Source organism: Nelumbo nucifera, chromosome 8 (genome assembly GCF_055504915.1).
Source record: "Nelumbo nucifera cultivar China Antique chromosome 8, China Antique-T2T, whole genome shotgun sequence".
Taxonomy (NCBI): domain Eukaryota; kingdom Viridiplantae; phylum Streptophyta; class Magnoliopsida; order Proteales; family Nelumbonaceae; genus Nelumbo; species Nelumbo nucifera.
In genome coordinates, this window is record NC_142656.1 from 20,231,008 (window position 1) to 20,249,521 (window position 18,514).

The following is an 18,514-nucleotide window of genomic DNA, read 5'->3' on the forward strand; positions in this document are numbered from 1 at the left end:
TGGAGCAAGAGATGGAGAGAGACCCTTAACCTTAGGGTTCTGGTGGTTTCCATTATTCTCCATTATTTAGAAACGTTGACAATTGATATCATGTTGCATCATTTGGCAACCAACATCTTTTACATTTAGGTTTTAGCATCAACGGATGGTTTATTGCTTGAAGTGGTGATGGTTTACTGCTGGTGTTTGGAATCAAGAGACAAGATAGAAACCAGCATTAATGCTAGAGTAAACTTCAAAGGTAATGCATGTTAGCAACAGAAGAACCGCAGACTGTGGTTGCTCCATTTATTATAGTTTGGTGAGAAAGAAGTGAGAGAAGGCTTGGAGGTGTTGGGGAAGCAAACCAATCCTCACATCAATGGCCCTGGTTTCGGTTGGGTTCTGCATGAAGTAAGCGACCTGCGCAAATGGAGGGACTAAAGGAGACGCATAGGCCGCTTCTCCATGCCCAAAATCAACCTTGTGGAACGGCATCCTCGTCCAATCAGAGACTATAGTTAGCTCCTTCAGTGGGGGAAGGGTAGCTTGTGGCCCTTCCAATGCCTCAAGATAAGTTTTCACATAATCATCAGTCACAGATCTCTTGGCTTCCTTTATCTTTTCAACAATGGCGGCATGACTTTCTTCCTCAAGTTCTCCTGCACTGCAACTTACAGAAGCTAGCACATAAGCATTCCCACTGAACCTCTGAGTCAATGGTGGCACCGTCCTGTTCCTTGTGTCCACGGCAAATTGCAGGCAAACCATCTTCTCCTTTGTCAGTCCCAAAGCTTTTGTCCTTGCCTGAGATAAGAAAAATGCTTCAAATGTAAGTAAATATAATGCATGAAATCACAGAAGATCGCATCTCATTTGGATAATTTGCCATGATTTGTTTACGTGTCTGGGTAAAGAGATAGTTATGGGCCCCAAGTAAGGCCCAACCGCACCTCCAATCATACAATGGGTTTGACTTTATTGGGGTTTCTGCATCAAAACAAAAGCTGGATGTTTCTCTGGGGACTGATTGCTGATTTGGGCGCATCTGGGTTTTTGATAAACTAGGCAAATCCCTAGTGAAAAGACAAAAAAAGCCACCTTTTGGCAAGAAGAAAAGTCAAAATATTGGGAGTGTTTATGTCAATTAAAGCAGTAGGGATGGTGTAAAACCCTTGATAAATAAAATGGCTTCTGCGGCTTGTGTCCAACTCCCTGACTTGTTTGGATGATTTCACATAAATCTAAATTGGAATCCACCGAACAGATGAATTCACGCAATTGGTCTTAGGTGGCAGGGGTACAGCACTTCATTAGTTACACCGAGTCGATTCAGTGATTTCCATTCAGTCAATTAAGTGCTCATATGGCATATCTTTTTGCACGGTCTTTCAGTTGTTTATGAGTCAGAAAGTGATTTTCAGTCTATTTCCGTTTGACTTGCAAAAGATTTGGCTGGAGCGCCGAAAAGCTTTTCGTATCTTTCACATTTTATTCTCACACAGAAAGACACAAAAAGACGTGCTTCAGATTACTCAGATCTTCATACAAAAGCTCATTACGTCTTTTGCATGTCAAAACTACTCGAAGATCTTTCCAAAAAGACACACCAAACGGGCCGTAAATGATTTGAATCAATGTCTACTTGCGAGTTGCGACTCGTATGTATCAACTCGGCATAAAAGGAAAAGAAATTACAAACAAGATAAAAAGATCTGTAACGACCAGTCTTGAGATCCTAAGAGTTGAACCATGCTACGAGAAATCAACTTGAATCTACGAACCAAACAAATATTATAACATTTCAGAAGTTCCTACCTGATTTGATCAATACCACTAGAGTGGATACACATCCAGAGGTAGTAATCATGCTGACGCACTCCATTCAGAGAAAAGTTCCGTCATTTGTTTACCTTTTTTTCATCTGAAGAGTTCATCCAAATTTTCCTCTACTTTTTAATATTGAGTTTCAGGAATTCAGTCGAATCCCTATAGTAAATTGTACTAGCAAACTCCATTTTTGAAGGATACATCATTTCAAACCTCGGAAATAGTTCATCATGCAATCATACTGAAACTGTTAACAATTGTTAAGAGATGCTGAAGTTTTGCATCCCTATATCAGATCATGATTACTGTCAAACTGTAAACAAAACCAGAATATAAATACTTTTCCTTTGATGATTAAGTCATTAAACCCTATATATAACAAGTTGGGGAATCCTCTTGGAACAAAGCAATGGAGTCTCCAACAGGATTTCCACTGAAGCATAGCCTAGGGTGGTCTTATCAGAGTCTCCCCAAACACCAATCAGTGAAACTGTGCAAGGCTCCATTTGTTAACCGTAACAGTATTTTTTCTAGAGGTTTGCCACCATTCAACAATTAATATATCAAACTATGTCTGTCAATCCTAACTTACCAAGTATTCCTCATGTATATAATACATAATATACATGAAGGTCTGTTGAACCTTAATGGGTGCATAAAAAAGTTCAGAATTTTACCTTCCACAGATGGGCTGCCACCACCTCAAAGGATGAACATGCACCAGTCCCATTCTTTGAGCAGGAGATTTTACTCTTCAAGCTCTCGATCATTGCACTGCTTACTCGAAATGTCTTCTGAACATAATTCTCCCAGTGAGTAGTGCACCCTACTTCAGAGAACCTGCACCCTCCAAGATTTTCTTCATGGTCTAGACTCGGGTCAGTAACTGCCTGCTTTATCAACTGGAGTAGATGTTCAATGGCTGCAACCCTTGTCACCAGACTGTAGTTATTACAAAATTTAGTAATTTGGTGTTGTGTTGGGCTGCGACCAACCAGCAATCTGCCTCTGTCATGGATAGGTTCATGAAGCTCTAAACTTCCATTTGATCTCTTAGCAGCCTTAGAAGCCCATGCACTGAGGAAATTGAAGGTTGATGGTCCGTCAAACAAAGAGTGGCTCGTCCCAACACCCACTGCATACCCTCCACATCCAAATTTTGTCACCTACATGACAAAGAAAAGAGAAAGATTATCTGAGACTGTTGATCAGTTCTTAATTGGTTAACCCCGACTAATCTAATTTCCTTTCTCTACTAACAACCTTGCAAATTCGAAAGAATTGCAATTGAGCTGTAATTTTCAGTTCATGTTCTCACCTGAGCAACAACCAGAGGCATCTCAGAGAAGCTGCCATTGAAAACAGGCTTGAACACCAGATTCTCGTAGAAGCTACCGTACTCTGAGAGATCTCCAAGCTCTGAGATCTTCACTTGTGTGACTGCCTCAACCAGAATTGCACCTGCATTGTTGCACAAGAGATCTAGTTTTCCATTAGTCTGGTTCAAGGTCAGCCTCCCTGCAGCTGGGTACCAGACTGACAAAGTCTCCTCCAGACCCAATTTCAGGCCACTGAAGAGCGACCCAACTGACATGTTTTGGTTAGCATGACATGGGTTGTAAAAGAAGACCAAGTACATGAGTGTTGGGCACTGCCTGTCAAGATTGGAAAGACTGAGTAGTTCTAGAGGTTGCAGAGATTTGGGGTGGACGGATACTGTCTTTGTTATGGAGACTTTCTGACAATTCTGCTTTTGGGTGGCCATGGGTTCTAACTCTCTTGATCACCTCTCTGTTCTCTCGGCCTGGTCTTCCTCGACAGAGAAGGATTATTGCAATATATAAAGAGAGAGCTTAGATTCCTAGGAAGCGACCTGTGTCTCCTTCTGCATTTCTTTATGACATGATCAAGAATGATTTGTTTTTGCTTCTTTTATATCAATATGTCTAGTGCCTTGCATGGTACTGTTTGTACTCGTGATAAGAAAATGAAAAAAAATAAACAAAAATAAAGCTCCAATTGCTCTTCACCGACTAGATTATCTGTCTCCCACTGAATGGAAGGGGGTTGACCAACTAGTCCAGGACTGTAGCCTGTAGGGCCTAGTGTGGGTCCCATTTGGCCATCCAACGACTGATAAACATGATCATTACCTAAAACCCAACTTTCGTCATCTGTTCATACAATGGTCCAAATCTGGTTGATTTTCTTTATTGTAATAATATTGCTGCTGCTGCAGCTGTTGTGGGGATTGTTGTTGTCTGAGTGTGAATCCAGAAAGTATCAATAAAAATTTGGGGTGGCAAGTGGCAACGAGTTGGGCAGGTGATGATCACAGCCGGGTCAAATTGAGAAACCCAACCCGAGCTCAATTCAATGGTCAGTGACTCGATGGTCGATCATCTGGGATGGGGAAACAAAACCCAGATAACCATATCCGGATTGGAACTGACCCAATTGAAATTCGGATCAGAACATGCCAGCAAAGAACCAGAAGGCTACTCAGATCTTGGTTAGTCGCTGCTTGTATGGTTCAGGTGTTCAAAGGTGAGAGCTTTAGAAGAAAATAAGCACACAGACACGTTACAAAAGCCATTGAGAAAGAAGTTCGATTTTTTTTTGGTTCTTTAAGAGAAAAGTAAGGTTGGTGGTGATTGAAGCATCAAGGACGGATGGGGGGTTGGAGTTTTGTTGGAATAACATAACAGGTTGTCATGTCTCATTGTCCTCCCACTGTAGATAGATAGAGAGAGATAGATATATATAGAGAGAGAGAATTTGGACATTGGTTTAGTGAAGGGAGAGAGGTTGAGAGGTGGGGTTGGGTATTGTTGGTTTGTAGGAGAGCATGCGTGCAACTAAAGCCCAACTCTTGTCTTACTGTCTCCTCTTTCCCAGCAATAGGCCCTTTCCCAGAGACTTCAAACACACTTTTTCCATTTCTTTAATCTTTCTTATTCTTCCTTTTCTTCCTCCCCTCTCCCATCCACCCTTTTCAGCTTTTCCCCAACATAATTCATATAAATCAAATCTTTCTCTGACAATGCTTAGCTCCTATATGCTATAGTGTGTGTGTTAAACAACTCTACAGGAATGTATTCTTCTTCATGTCTTCTAGTTAAAAGCTTTCTTGTAATCACAGAATATCAAGACCTGCATGCTTTGCACATTTAGTTTGCATGGATGGACTGCATGCACATATGCTGTATCATGCCTCCATGCAGCATGTGATGTACATATACCTGGGTATGCATGATGCATGCATGCATGCTCATGGCTGCATGTATGAACATATCATACAAATATATGTTTCCAAGAAGAATGAATCAGGGAATCAAAATGTGCTTGTGGACCTGCGGTTTGTTCCTTTTTCTTCACAGGAAAACAAAAGAAAAGATATAAAAAGTGTTCAAACTGGAAACTTGTGCCTAACAAACAGAGTTAAAAGATTTTTAATGAAGAAAAACAAATAGAAGTTTACTGAACTCCATCGAATCTTTAAAGATAAGACAGGAGGTCATTACAAGTAACACAAAAAGAAGTGACTTCTGGCTCGAAACCAGGTGTCTAGTTTTGCTGTGATGATTAAGTTCATGATTTGACTAACTTTGGATCACTACCATTTATTAATAACTTAAAATTCATTTCTTAGTGTTTTGGCCTCATTTCGTGTGCTCTCAGTACTGTAATTAGTACTAATTACTCGTTAATTTGTAAGCTATATTATAGACTGGACCAACTTTGTAATAGACCAGATCGACCCTCTAACCCATATCAGGTCAGACCAACTCAAGTCAGGGACTCAGGCCGAATTTGAGAGTGTTTGAAAATAGATGTTTATTTGAATAAGTATTTATGGAATACATTTATTTAAAAGAAAGATGCCCAAATATTTGAGCTTATTTTTAGTGCTTATTGGATTTCTGGCCTGTCTTACCCAACAGGTCATTTTGAAAATACTTATATTACCCCCTGTTTGAAATAAGTATTTTTTTCATCAAACGGCTTATAATCACTTATTAGAATAGACACTTATTTTTCAAATAAACACTCCTAAACTCTACTTGTTAGTGTCTATGCAAATTTGGCATTGGGTTTAATTTCCTTGAGTCGGGTCTGTTCTGGTCCTATTAAAGTATTAATAGGGTTGATCGTTTCCGGTCTTATTATAATCAGGACTAAAATATAACCCTAGAATTAGGTCCTAGATAGATAATAGGGTTGATCATTTCTGGTCTGTTGGTTGATCCAAACCATTGACAGCCCTATTAAAATAACTTGGGCATGGTAGTTGAACATTTTTCTTGATAAAAACAACAAGAATAAATTATATATGTTCCAACTTGCAAAATTTTATAATTCAAGCATTATTTTTTATATTATAATTGGGAGGTTTTAAAACATCCCAAATAAATAAATTAATAAATAGACAGATATACCACGAAAGAACTTTCTTTATAGAATAATGCTTCATCCTTTGTTTACTCCTCCCAAGACCCTACCTGGGACCAACATTGAATAATGTTTTTTTTTTTTTTTTCTATAGGTTACTAGGAATGCCATCTTAACCTACAATATAGAAGATGCTTGGAAGATGGCTTGTGATGGAAACCAGTATTGAATTTAAGGTTCAGTTTGGAAAGAGTACAAATACAAATATGTAGAGTGCAAAATCTTGTATTTTGTATTATTTTGTATGTATATTTGTACTGTACACATTTGTACTTGTACTCGTTCCAAATTGAACCTAAGGCTGTGTTTGGTTAAAGTGCAATTTTATTTGCATTAATACAAACACATGGAAGTGTAAATGAAAAAAAATGCAAATTCTTATTTAATTTTATTTTAGGTTTTACTTTATTCTGCTTTATGTCTTAATTTACTTCATTTGTACTGCAATCAAACAAAATAAACTAAAATTTGAAACAAAAATGAATCAGAATATACACTCAAATCACTTGCACTGTCATAGTTTTGCATCAGTGCAAATTTATTTGCATTGCAACCAAACACAGCCTAAGGATTTTTGGGGCCGGGCTATTCCACTCTAGTGGTCAAAAGGGAGAAAAATAAAACCTTTAATTGATTCTTATAATATTGTGGTTTCAATTTACCCCATTTTTTCTTTTGAGTAGACTGTTCTATTTTCACAAAACTAACTAAATCAATAACATAGGTCACTGTCTTTCTTAATTATATACTTTTTTTCCTACTTTGTTTTTCTTTGTAAGTGTTCTTGTGTGAGGATGGTAGCAGGTTGTTGTGGTTTTTATTCACAGACTTCAATCTGTTTAACATCTAAGCCCCCACCTTGAATCCAACCCAATGTGTCTATTTCCCATGAGGCCACTTGTTGAATCGTTGAATCATGTGCTGTAACTAAGCATAAAGCAGGCTAGAATAATTCTAAGTTGTCAAAGATTCATTTTAGAGAAAGAAACTCAAAACGCAATTTGAAACGTTCTAGGATAAATCATCATCGCAATTGTAGTATTTCTTTGTCAAATAATCAGGAATAATAATTCCCAAATATGGAATTCTCTTTCTTTCTTTTCTGTTCTTCCCTTGTCTTTTTATGCCAACTCTTTTCATACGAAGAATCAGAATCATGTTCTTTCTTTGTCTCGTACAAATTTGATAAACTATTGGGCTAATGGGAAACCTTTCACACGTCTGAGAAGAATTTTTATGGAACAGGAGTAATAGATCTTGTGTTTAGCTTGCAGAACAGAAAACTAGAAATGGTTGGCACTCCCTACCTTAGCAACATCTATTACCATGCAAGAGCTTGATCTAACACTCCTGACCTTAACAAAATAAAGAAATAATCATTTAACTAAGATTTAAACACAAGACTGAATTCCATTTTTAACACCCAAAAAAAGAAGTTTAAATATCGATATATCCAGATATGCAGACATATAGGGTTTTGATCAACACTCTTCCCATCCTATTTTTAACTTTTTTCAAAATTTTACAGAGGGTGGTGGTCTTATGAAGGCCTACCCGTGGTTATATTAAAATATTAAAATACTTAATATTTCACTTATCAGGGAGGGGTCGATATGATGATACGCTAACAGAATTTTTATCTTTGGTTCAAACGGTAAAATAATTTCATTTTTGGTTAGTTCTAAATTATGTATTTCATTTTCATTATCAATAAAAATAATTCTTGTTTATTACACTTATTTTTTAATTTGATTAACAAAAATATCATAAATGTGTCTAGTTTTTTCTACATTTTTGTAATTTTTTATCTTTATTTCTATTTTAAAATTTTCATTACCCAACTATGACCTCAAAGGTTGATCAATTTGATTCAGATGGCTGAATTGCTTAGTTACCATTTAGATAAAGAATGGTTTTGTTTTGAATCAGTTTTAAAATATATGTCTTTATATTGTTAAAAATATTGGCATATAGATCTAATTAGTAGCATTTATTAGTGAAAAATAACTTAAATATAGGATTTAATAAGAGAAAATTGGAGTTAATACCTTAAGTATAAGACTATAATGAGAGTGGATTAAATGAGGTGAAAATTAATAATTGAAATTATATTTTCATCCCTTACAATTAGAGATATACTAAATAAACAAATATGGGCACTTTATTAGTCATTCAAGCTAACATTAAAGTTGTAATAAAATGACTTTTATACTCGTTTTTCAAATAAATAAGTAGAGTATAATTTTAGTCCAAAAAAAAAACTTTCACTTTACATCCACACTTTATATAGTATAGATATAGATTATATTAATAATAAATAATATTTTGATATCTTTTATTAACTAATTATAATTGACATTCAATATACTGAATTTGATCTTAATCTGGTGGAGTTTGTCCTTCAACCAGATGGGGTAGTAAGAAGAATATGTGGGCCCAAAAACAACAAGATGGAAGTTTGATGGGTGATCTAAGCTTCAATATATAAATGATTAAAAGAAGATTTAAGCAACACTCTGTGTGTAGAGCGGGAACCATAAACAATGTTTTAATTTCCTACCAAATAAAGAAGGAAACATAAACAGACAGTTATGTAGGTTTTGCAAATTATTGGGACAGGGCTACACCCCATTTAAAGTAGTTGCTTTCTCTGTGTAAAAAATAAATAAATAATCACTTCACTAAACAATCTGACCAGCAACTCCACCGAGAAAAGTTGATATTATTAATGCAGTTTAATGTCTCCATATGCAGAGATGGTATCCACTATCCAGACTGTCTAATGGCTCCGTATTCTCTCTCTCTCTCCAGGTCAGTGAGAAGAGCTACGTACTGGCCCAATAATATAAGACAACTCGACCAATTAAGCTTTGGGTCTTTAATGGGTCAAGAATTCACCGGCAATGCCAGCAACAAAAGCATTTTCCAAGTAACAAATTGGTTAGAAAACTAAGAGATAGAACAGAAAATTTTGGAAGTACTTATGTGAAGAGAATTGGAATCCTCTTGTCTCCCCACCTTCCTTCTCTTTCCTCTCTCAGGTGATTACAGCACTATTGTCCCCACCCAAAACCCTCTACCTCTCTCTCTGATAATGATAAGTGTCGACTACTATCTCCACTCTTGGTTCTTCGAATAAAAAACTAATAGTATTTGGCTGGAGGTAAGCTTCATACAGGGTGATACGCTGGTAGGGCATATCGGCCTGTATCGGTACTGTTTTATTTTTTTCTTTTATTTGATTCAGAAGGACTGGTCTAAGGTTGGTCTATCCCCTGAATCATTCGTTGACCCAAAACACTTGCTGTAACGATATATCAATAAGACTCCAATACAATATATATCAGCCGATACAAATCAATACGTGATGATATTTTGAATCTTGACCGGAAACAAATTATTTGGAAGTGACTATTTTTCTCTACTGAATAAATATTGTACCTTCTCACAGTTCTCATTCTGTTATCCCCGAATAACAGCTCACCCTGAGTAAACAATGGATGATGAACTATTGAATGGGCTCAAATTCTCAAAACGTTAATCCAAATCCAGTTATCAAAACGTTATATCCAAATCCGATCTAAAATCCTGTGGGATTTGAATTAAATTCGAGTGGTCGAAAAAATTAAAAAAAAAAAACAAATGTTCATATACTTTATTTAATTGTATCATATGTATGAGTTGGATTTTGAAGGCTTAAATCTTACATCCCATTATCAAATCCAATTATTATCATATGCAAGTTTAATATTCAAAAATATAGAATAATCAGATTGAATGTAAAATTGGGTATCCAGTTTTTGAAGTCTGTTGACACTCCTATTAACTAATACAAGAGGTTTATCATCAAGAAAAAAAAGGTAAATTTTTGAAACCTCTCTTGAAGTTTCTAACCATTGTTGTAACTTTTCCTGAACTTTCTAACACAGTTGCAAGTAGACCCCCTTTATTAAAATCTTTAAAAGAGACAAAAATGTCCAAAATACCCATACAATTACTATTGAGATTGGTTTCAACAGAAAAAAAAAAAAAAAAAAAAAAAAAAAAAAAAAAAAAACAAACATTATAAACAATAAAAAATAAAGAATTTAAAGTTGCACCTTTACATTTGAGCGATTGATATGAATGGCAAATTTGAAAAATAAATCATTTTCAGAAGAGATTGGAAGGGTTTGGGTTAATGATTCATATGAAGAGAAAATTTGGAAAAATAAACATTTTGGTCAAAAATAATTGTATGGGTATTTTGGATATTTTCATTCCTTTTTTATAAGATTCTAACAAAAGAACTCTACTTACAATTACAACTATGTTAAAAAGTTCAAAGGAGATGATTACAATTATCAAACTTCAAAGTAAGATTTCAGAAACAACTAGAAAATTCAGGGGAGATTTCAGAGCCCAACGGCCCAAGAACCCCTCAGAGCAGTTTGTCCATGTTGCCCAAGGCTTTATCAAGGCTAACATGGAGCGTTGGAGGAATAGCAAGCCTCATGTAAATGAACCAAAGCAGTTTACACCCCAACCCCAATACCTGTTTTTAAGTATCCTCAGCAGCTGCTGCATGTCACCATTCTCCAACAAGTCTGAACTCTCTCTGTAGTCGAATTTCTTCAGATAACAAATCTTCTATAGCCTTCCCTTCACGAGGATGAGCAAAATCTCTTGACTGATAAGAGCCAACTAGTGCTGATGCTCCAACAGAGGGATAGTCGATGTCACTAAATGATGTCTGTGTGGCTATGAGTGACAGCCGTACCGTAGGATCCAATCTTTCATATGGGAATTCAATGAACTGATGGTCCAGGAAGTAGTAATCTCGAAGAGCATCGTTGTCCGTACTAGTAGTAGCTATATGTAGGGGGTGTTCATGAAAATTTGAAAAATCGAAAAAATCGAATTAGAAAATGCGATTAACCAAACCGATTGGCTCCGTTTTGGTTTGGTATTTTTGAAAATTGAATAATCGGTTTGGTTTTCAATTAATCTACAAAAAAATGGTGGTTAACCAAATCGATCGGTATATATATATTTATATGTATATTTTATATATATTTTTAATATATGTCACATATTTTTTATATATTATATATAAATATATATTCATTATATATATTATATTTATTATAATCTTATACATATATTTATATAATATATATTATAAATATAAAAAATTAAAAAACCGAAACCGACAAACCGGTTAACCAGTAAAAACAGTTGGGTTTCAATTTGGGGAAATGAAAAAACTGGTGATACCAATTCGATTTACAAAAACTGCACATGGTTCAGTTAATTGAACAGTGGACACCTCTAGCCATATCTGGGAACTTCAGCAGGTTTTTGCCATCATTTTCCATTATGTGATTCCGGTTTTCTCATGCTGTTTCACCATTGAATCAACTTGAGACCTGTAATCACCCCAAGGCTCCTCAGTAATACTTGGAGGAGCGAAAGTGGGAAATAGGCACTTCTTTTACAAAACTGAGAATACTGATGAAAAATTAGTTCCAAGTCGTAGTTGAATTTTGTAAGAGGTAAGATGCTACAAGCAGAACAATTGCAAGGGAACTGTAGGTGTAACACCATTTTTCCTTTCCTGTACAAGAAGTCTCCTATTCAGAAATTGACCTTATTGAGTGAATCAATCATCTGATGCAATTTTATAGAGAGAAATAAAAAAGATGTAGAGGCATAAGATGAGATGGCTATATGATTATTTATTGGGTTGATTTGTGACCAAGACCTCTACATCAGATGATGGTCCTGCCCTAGTGAAGCATCATAAATGGAAGTATGACATTTATTAGCTTTACTTCATATTCAGAACAAACCTAACGTCCTATCCCAATCCTTGTCTGGTGATGTTTTTACATATTAAGTTGGAGTTGTTAAAAAGTTCTAACATCAAGATTAGGTGTTATGGCATCCAGGTTTGTAGGGTAAGAAATTGTCTGTTCAAGGCACAACCACATGCAACCAACCGCATATTTGAGAAATAGTAAAATGGTAAAGATAGGTTAGTACTATTTCAGTTTTATTGTTTTAAATCAATATCTAAGAGCAAGGATCAAAATTTCCATATGCATTAGGCCGTATCAATTGACACATTATATTAATAGCCTCTTGATACGTCTCTACAATGGGTGTTTCGAAGTCTGACCTGATTCACCCAACAAAAAAGAAGCAAGCCTCAATACAGTCATACATGCCCCAATTGGCGTATTGGCGTATCAGACTCGATGTTTTGAACCATATCTGAGAGTTTCAAATGAATTTTGCTCTTGTATTTTCAGTTCATATTCTCTTAATCTTCATTAGTATTAAGTTAAATTGATGGTTTTCTTGTCAACTCATATTTAAACTTTGGGTGTTTGCCGATGCGTATGATTTTGTTTTTCAAATCACAGGAGCCACAGAATGATTTTAAATTTGCATTAAGGTTTTAGCCATGGAATGATCTTGAACTTGTATTTATATTGGACGAGGTTATTGTGTCTAAGTGTGTAACTGCCAACCTGACAAAACCCTCTTTTATCCAGACTTAGTTATCTTTAATTGGAGAATTTTCTTTAGGTGCCAACAAAACTATGTGCAGCCTAGATTTTCGAAGGCCCAATGGGTCACTGATTAGTACTCCATATGAACATTCCATATGAAAAATTTTGGATATTATAGGATCTGTTTAGTTTGCGGTTGAAATCAGTATCGGAATCAAAATCTTTCATAATTGAAATTGGAATTAACTACTTTGGTTTAGACGAGAATCAAAATTAGAATTGAAATTAGCTAGAATAGGATTTCATTCCCAATGGAGGGGGAGAGCCCTCAAATGAAGAATGCCATTCCACTAAGAATGGGAATGAAATTCTGTTTCCACCCAACCAAATGGTTGGATTCTAATTTCAGACCCCTATTTCCACAAACCAAACTAGCCCATAGTTCATTAAGATGAGAAGTTCTCTGTTGCAAGCAGAAAGGTAAGAGCTAGTGGGCCGACCAGACGGAACATTTAAGAAATATGGCACTGAACAGAGTGAAATGAGGGAATAGAATTGACATGGCTCACCCCATATAATTGGAAAAGGGCATGGTAGAGATGAGTTGAGCTTAAGATATCTACAAGAAAATAGGGTCCAACTGCCCCTAATCAGAATACATGAAAGCTTCCAATCAAGGTTCAAAGTATCGACATGTATCAGCCTGTATTAGTCGATACGTATTGTGCTGGTGGCCCAATAGGCCCCAATAGGAGTTGCATCGAGTCAGCCACTAGTTCAAAGGGTAGCTGGGCCTTAAATCGGCCCCTCTGAACCGATTTCAAAAAAAATAAGTAAAACATAAAAAAAAAGCACCAACACAGGCCAATACGCCAGCCCATGTCGATATTTAGAACCATGCTTCCAATTACTGAAGAACTTGTCTAATGGAGTAATTGATGAGAATGAAAATTATCATATTTTTACCCCTTAATATTCAGTCTTTTATACTTCTTTAGTACCTAATTGGACCCACTATTCTTGTATTTTGATTTAGGGCATTAAAAGAGGCGCTAGGAGAAAAATAAAGTTGATCGGGTAATTTTTCACAGTTTCGGTGCCGTGTGGTAATTTGGGCATAACTCTCTCATCCGAACTCCGATTGATATGATTAAAGATGTATTGGAAAGATAAAGAAAAACTCTACAACTTTTATATTTTAAGTTTTGATAGATTCGAACTGCATCGATGTCAAACTCGGGCCCGATGTCTAAGAAAACTCACAACAGAAGCCCAGTTCAAAGAGAAGCCTTGCAGCGGCCCAAATTGTTGAGAAAGCCCAATACGAATTTAACATGCAAGAATAAAAATTCGGCTGAATCATCAAAGAGTTTTATTATATTCAAATTCTTGTAATTCTAAAAAGAAAAAGAAAGAAAGAGTTAGAGTTCATCTTAGTTAAGGATTTTTGTTTAGAGATAAAGATAAGATTAGATCTGAATTAATCATTATCCCATTAGAAAATAAGACTTTCTATTTTTGAGAAAGAACTCTAAAAAGGAGTTGGAAACAGCCCCTTCTCCTAAAGCTATATAAAGGGGGGCAGATTAGCACCCAAGGCATCATTAAATCCTCCAAGAGAGCTTCAACCTTCGAAGAGAGCAATCAGCAACCAAGGAGGAAGAAGTAAAGTTCGCCCCCTCTCATTTGGAAGCTACGATTTCATCATGAAGTGTGTGTAAGGTTTTATTTTCTGGTTGAAATGTTAGTAAAGCTTTGATTCTATAAACATTGTGAGATCTAATTGATTTTTATTTCAGTTCATTGTTTATGGGTATTCATATGTTTTCTACGATTTCCTGTGAAGATTATTTTTATTGATTAAGCAAGAAGGCGCCCTTGCTCATTCAACAAGAATAATCTATGGCCGATTGAACCTCCAATTTTGTATATGATTGGTAGGTTTAATCATGGTGGCAACTAACATAATTGATTATAGAAAAATTTTCGATTTATGTTAGGAAGATATATGATCTGGTTTAAACGGTCTGAGCTTGTGATATCGCTGACTAGAATTGGGTCTCTCCCCTTTTAGTGCTATTAATAGATTAAATCCTAAGAGCTTGTTTAGGACTGTCTATTAATAAGAGAAGCAATCAAAGATATTGTTTTGGTTGCCGAATAATACGAATAGAGGCTGGCTGTTAGAGCTTGTTAATGGCTATAACAAATTTATTCATAAACATATGAATTTATCCTTGCATCGATGATCAATGATAAGAGTCAAAGCTGAACTTGTCCCTTCAACCAAAAGCTATCTCCCATCGATTTGATCATTGCTTTCTATTATTTTCTTTTATTTCATCTTATTTTCCTTATCTTTACAACCCCCTACGTCATTTACTTGGAAATAAATCCACCCAATCCCTATGGAGACGACCTTGCTCATCACTATATACAAATATTTAATTTGAACAGGACATTTATCTTTGGTTGGATTCGACACCCACCAGTAATCCTTTCCCCATGGTTTATGTTGAAACATTGCATTTCTCAGCCTCCCTTTGGTACTGATAACCCAAAATTCTTGCTTCTGCATATGTAATATTCATGTGGTGTAAGTACGGGTGTAAATGAATCGAATTCAAATCGGATCAGGCAATATCTGAATTCGAATTCGATTCAATATCCGACGGATATTGAAAATTAATATCCGAATTTGAATCGGATTAAATATTCGAATATTTGATTCGATACGAATTTGATTAATTAATTATTTCAAATAATTAATAAATAATAAAATAAATATTTTATTGATATAAAGTATATAAATATATAAATTATTTATATAACTTAATTATTATATATAAATTATATAAAATATTGTATATATTATATATAAGAATTAAATAATCGATCGAATTCGGATATTTATCGAATCGAATCAGGTTATATCCAAATTCGAATCTGATTAACTATTCAGTAAGAATAGATTATCCGAATTTGACCAATTAAATATTTAAATTATCCAAATTCAATTTGATTATATATTAAATATTGAATTCGAAATCAAATTTTAGAATACCGTTTACACCTCTACGTGTAAGTATTCTTCTGCAACAACTCCTCTATCAAGAGGTCGACAAACTACTTGTTCATCTCCTCATTAACATCTGGGTCATCTTTACCACAATATGTGTACAAAATATGTAAAAGGTATCGTGATTAGACAAGTAAATAATTGGCAAAAGTAAATGGGCCAGAGTTACAAACACTATTGAATAAGATTTTGGTTGAATCTATAAGAGAGATCAAAAGAAACAAACTGCAAATGTTTCCTTTTATGGTTTATGTTAGAAAATGAAATAAAGCCCCTTTTTCTGTTAAGCATCAACTCCATGGGCGTAAACACATAGTTGAGTCAATAAATTAGGGATGAAAGTCAGATGCCCAATTTAAAGAAGGTGACATGGCTCACACCCCTTTTCAAAACTTACTAAATACTCAACCCAAACCTCTCCAAGTTGCACCTCTACATTAAACTAATTAAAGGTTATGCAGACTAAAGACGTGAACATACCAATGAAATGTAATTGAACTCTAAGAGAGAGAGAATTCATAACTACATGACACATTAATATCTCCAATTTCCAAATATATCCTAGCCCTTTAAATTCCCCAATTAAATATAAATTCTCCAATAACAAAAGTGACACAAGTAGTGTTCTTAAATAACTAAGATAGCATAGACATCAATTCTTCTAATGAAACTTTTTTTGTTTTTTTATTTCGCTTCTCATTCTAATAAGAATATGGACTTCTTTCCAAACTTGAATAAGATAATGACAATTATATTTTAATACAAAACCCATAATGAACATGCTAAACTTAGCCCAAACTCTGAAAGCAGTTTATTTGTTTGTTTTTTCTTATGGTTTATTAAAATCTGCATTCAATAGCTTAATTATGTTTCAATAACATGCAAGATGAAATATTTGCCTAACAGATATAAACCATTTTAAGAGACAGCATTAGAAACAAGTTAAGAAGGAACATAAGGAAAATAAATTAATTTCATTTCTACATATGTGGCATACAAAACACAATACTCAATTTCATCATAGAACCAAGAGCATAAAATATCAATTGTTCTTCTCTAACCTCTAATAGAAAGATTGAGCAGCCTAGGACTGTTCATAAGAAGGCCCAACCCGACCAAACCGACCAACCCGGATCGACTCAACCCGAGTCGGCCGGGTTTTCATTAGCACGGGTTGGTTTCGGGTTGTGTAAATTCCTAAACCGATGATTTGGGTCGGTTTTGGTTTTCACACAAGAAAACCGAAATCGACCCGAACCAAACCAACTTAGTTCAAACATGAAGTTTCAAAGCCCATTAGTCCACTTAGTTTTTGAATGGTTGCAAGAAACTTTGGATTAGTGAATAGTGATTAATGAACAACTTTTGTGATTAACTTTTCATTTAAATTTTATCATAGGAGATAGCTGAAATAATGTTCAATTTATGACTATTTTTAAAATTAGCAAGATTTTATCACAGGGATGAACTTAGACCGAAACCGACTCAACTCGACTCAAACCGACCAGGTTGGTTTTGCTTAACACTTGGTCGATTTCAGTTTCTATGTCAGGTAACCCGACCAGGTTGGATCGATTGGAAAAATCACAGTAAACCGACCCAACCCGACCCATAAACAGCCCTAGAGCAGCCCTGCAAAACAAGGAAAAAACAAAAAAAAAATGTAACTATTGATTTGATAAAGGTGTTGAGGGATTGCAACAGCCATGATAAAGGTGTTTAGGGAAATCATGGTTGATAGATAAGAGGATGGGAAAATTGAAGGAAAAAAAAATGGGGTATAATGGGAAGAAAAATAGGGAGTAAGTGGGACCCTCATAGAAGGGAGCAGGTCAAAATTTTGGAAAGAGGAATAAGTTGTAGTTCTTTTCATTCAAGATTTTAATCTGTAAATATGCAATATGAAAGTTGAAAATGAAGTTTTTCAAGGTATCAAATTTAGGGGAATGGGCCAAGGTTCAAGATGAAGGTTTATAAGGCTGCCTTATAACCATTCAGGCCTACTGTTTTTTTTTTCCCCTTTTTTTTGAAGAACTTTTGGTGATTAGAAACAGAAAATTAAGAGGCTTTCTATTGATATCATATACCTTTTTATGGATTAGGTGATGGATAATCTTCTAGATCTTTCTTTTTCGTTTAAGATTTTTTTTTTTCTTTATCCGTTTGATTTGAATATGTAAGATGTTGGGACATGTTTCTTCAATTCGATCTTTTGCTTAATTTTCCTTTTATCCATTCCAGTAATTTCTTTTACTATCAAAAAAAAATCTTTTACATTTATTACTAACTACATTTCTTGAAATCCCACTTAAGCCAAGCTCAAATCGAATTCAGCCCATACATGATCCTTAACAAAAAATTGCATGTTAAAGCATGTTATCTCTTGTTGTACTTTTAGATTTTTTTTTTGTAATTTTTAGTGTTTTTTGTATTTTCCTTTGTTACTTTGTTGTATTTTTAATGATTCTCTGTTTTTTATATTTTGCCCATTTTTCTATTTTTCTTCATTTTGTTGTTGTATTTGTTTTTTTTTTAATTTCCTATGGTTAAGATCAACATGGATGGAGAATCAAGTCCATCCTAAAGAGTAAAGACACTTGAAGCCTTGGCATTTAAAGATGGTATTCAATTTGTTCATGATCTTGGTTTCTCTTTTTTCAGTCTCAAAGGAAATGCA

At 35.0% G+C, this 18,514-nt stretch overlaps 1 protein-coding gene across 1 annotated transcript; it reads right to left on the bottom strand.

Annotated features, from left to right (window-relative positions):
• Positions 1-65: 65 nt before the first annotated feature.
• Positions 66-3,714, bottom strand: BAT1 (HXXXD-type acyl-transferase family protein). The gene is made up of 3 exons (XM_010277423.2): positions 3,128-3,714; positions 2,487-2,975; positions 66-786 (listed from the first exon to the last, which is right to left on the bottom strand). Exons 1-3 carry the CDS (start codon positions 3,572-3,574, stop codon positions 292-294), a joined length of 1,431 nt encoding a protein of 476 aa, XP_010275725.1. The 5' UTR covers positions 3,575-3,714; the 3' UTR covers positions 66-291.
• Positions 3,715-18,514: the final 14,800 nt, after the last annotated feature.

Bases quoted from the DNA above. Each gene is read 5' to 3' on its own strand.
- BAT1 (XM_010277423.2), bottom strand. From the start codon at position 3,574: ATGGCCACCCAAAAGCAGAATTGTCAGAAAGTCTCCATAACAAAGACA. The intron at 2,976-3,127 runs GTGAGAACATGA...TTTGTCATGTAG, and splicing joins TGCCTCTGGTTGTTGCTCAG to GTGACAAAATTTGGATGTGG. The intron at 787-2,486 runs GTAAAATTCTGA...TTCTTATCTCAG, and splicing joins TGGCAGCCCATCTGTGGAAG to GCAAGGACAAAAGCTTTGGG.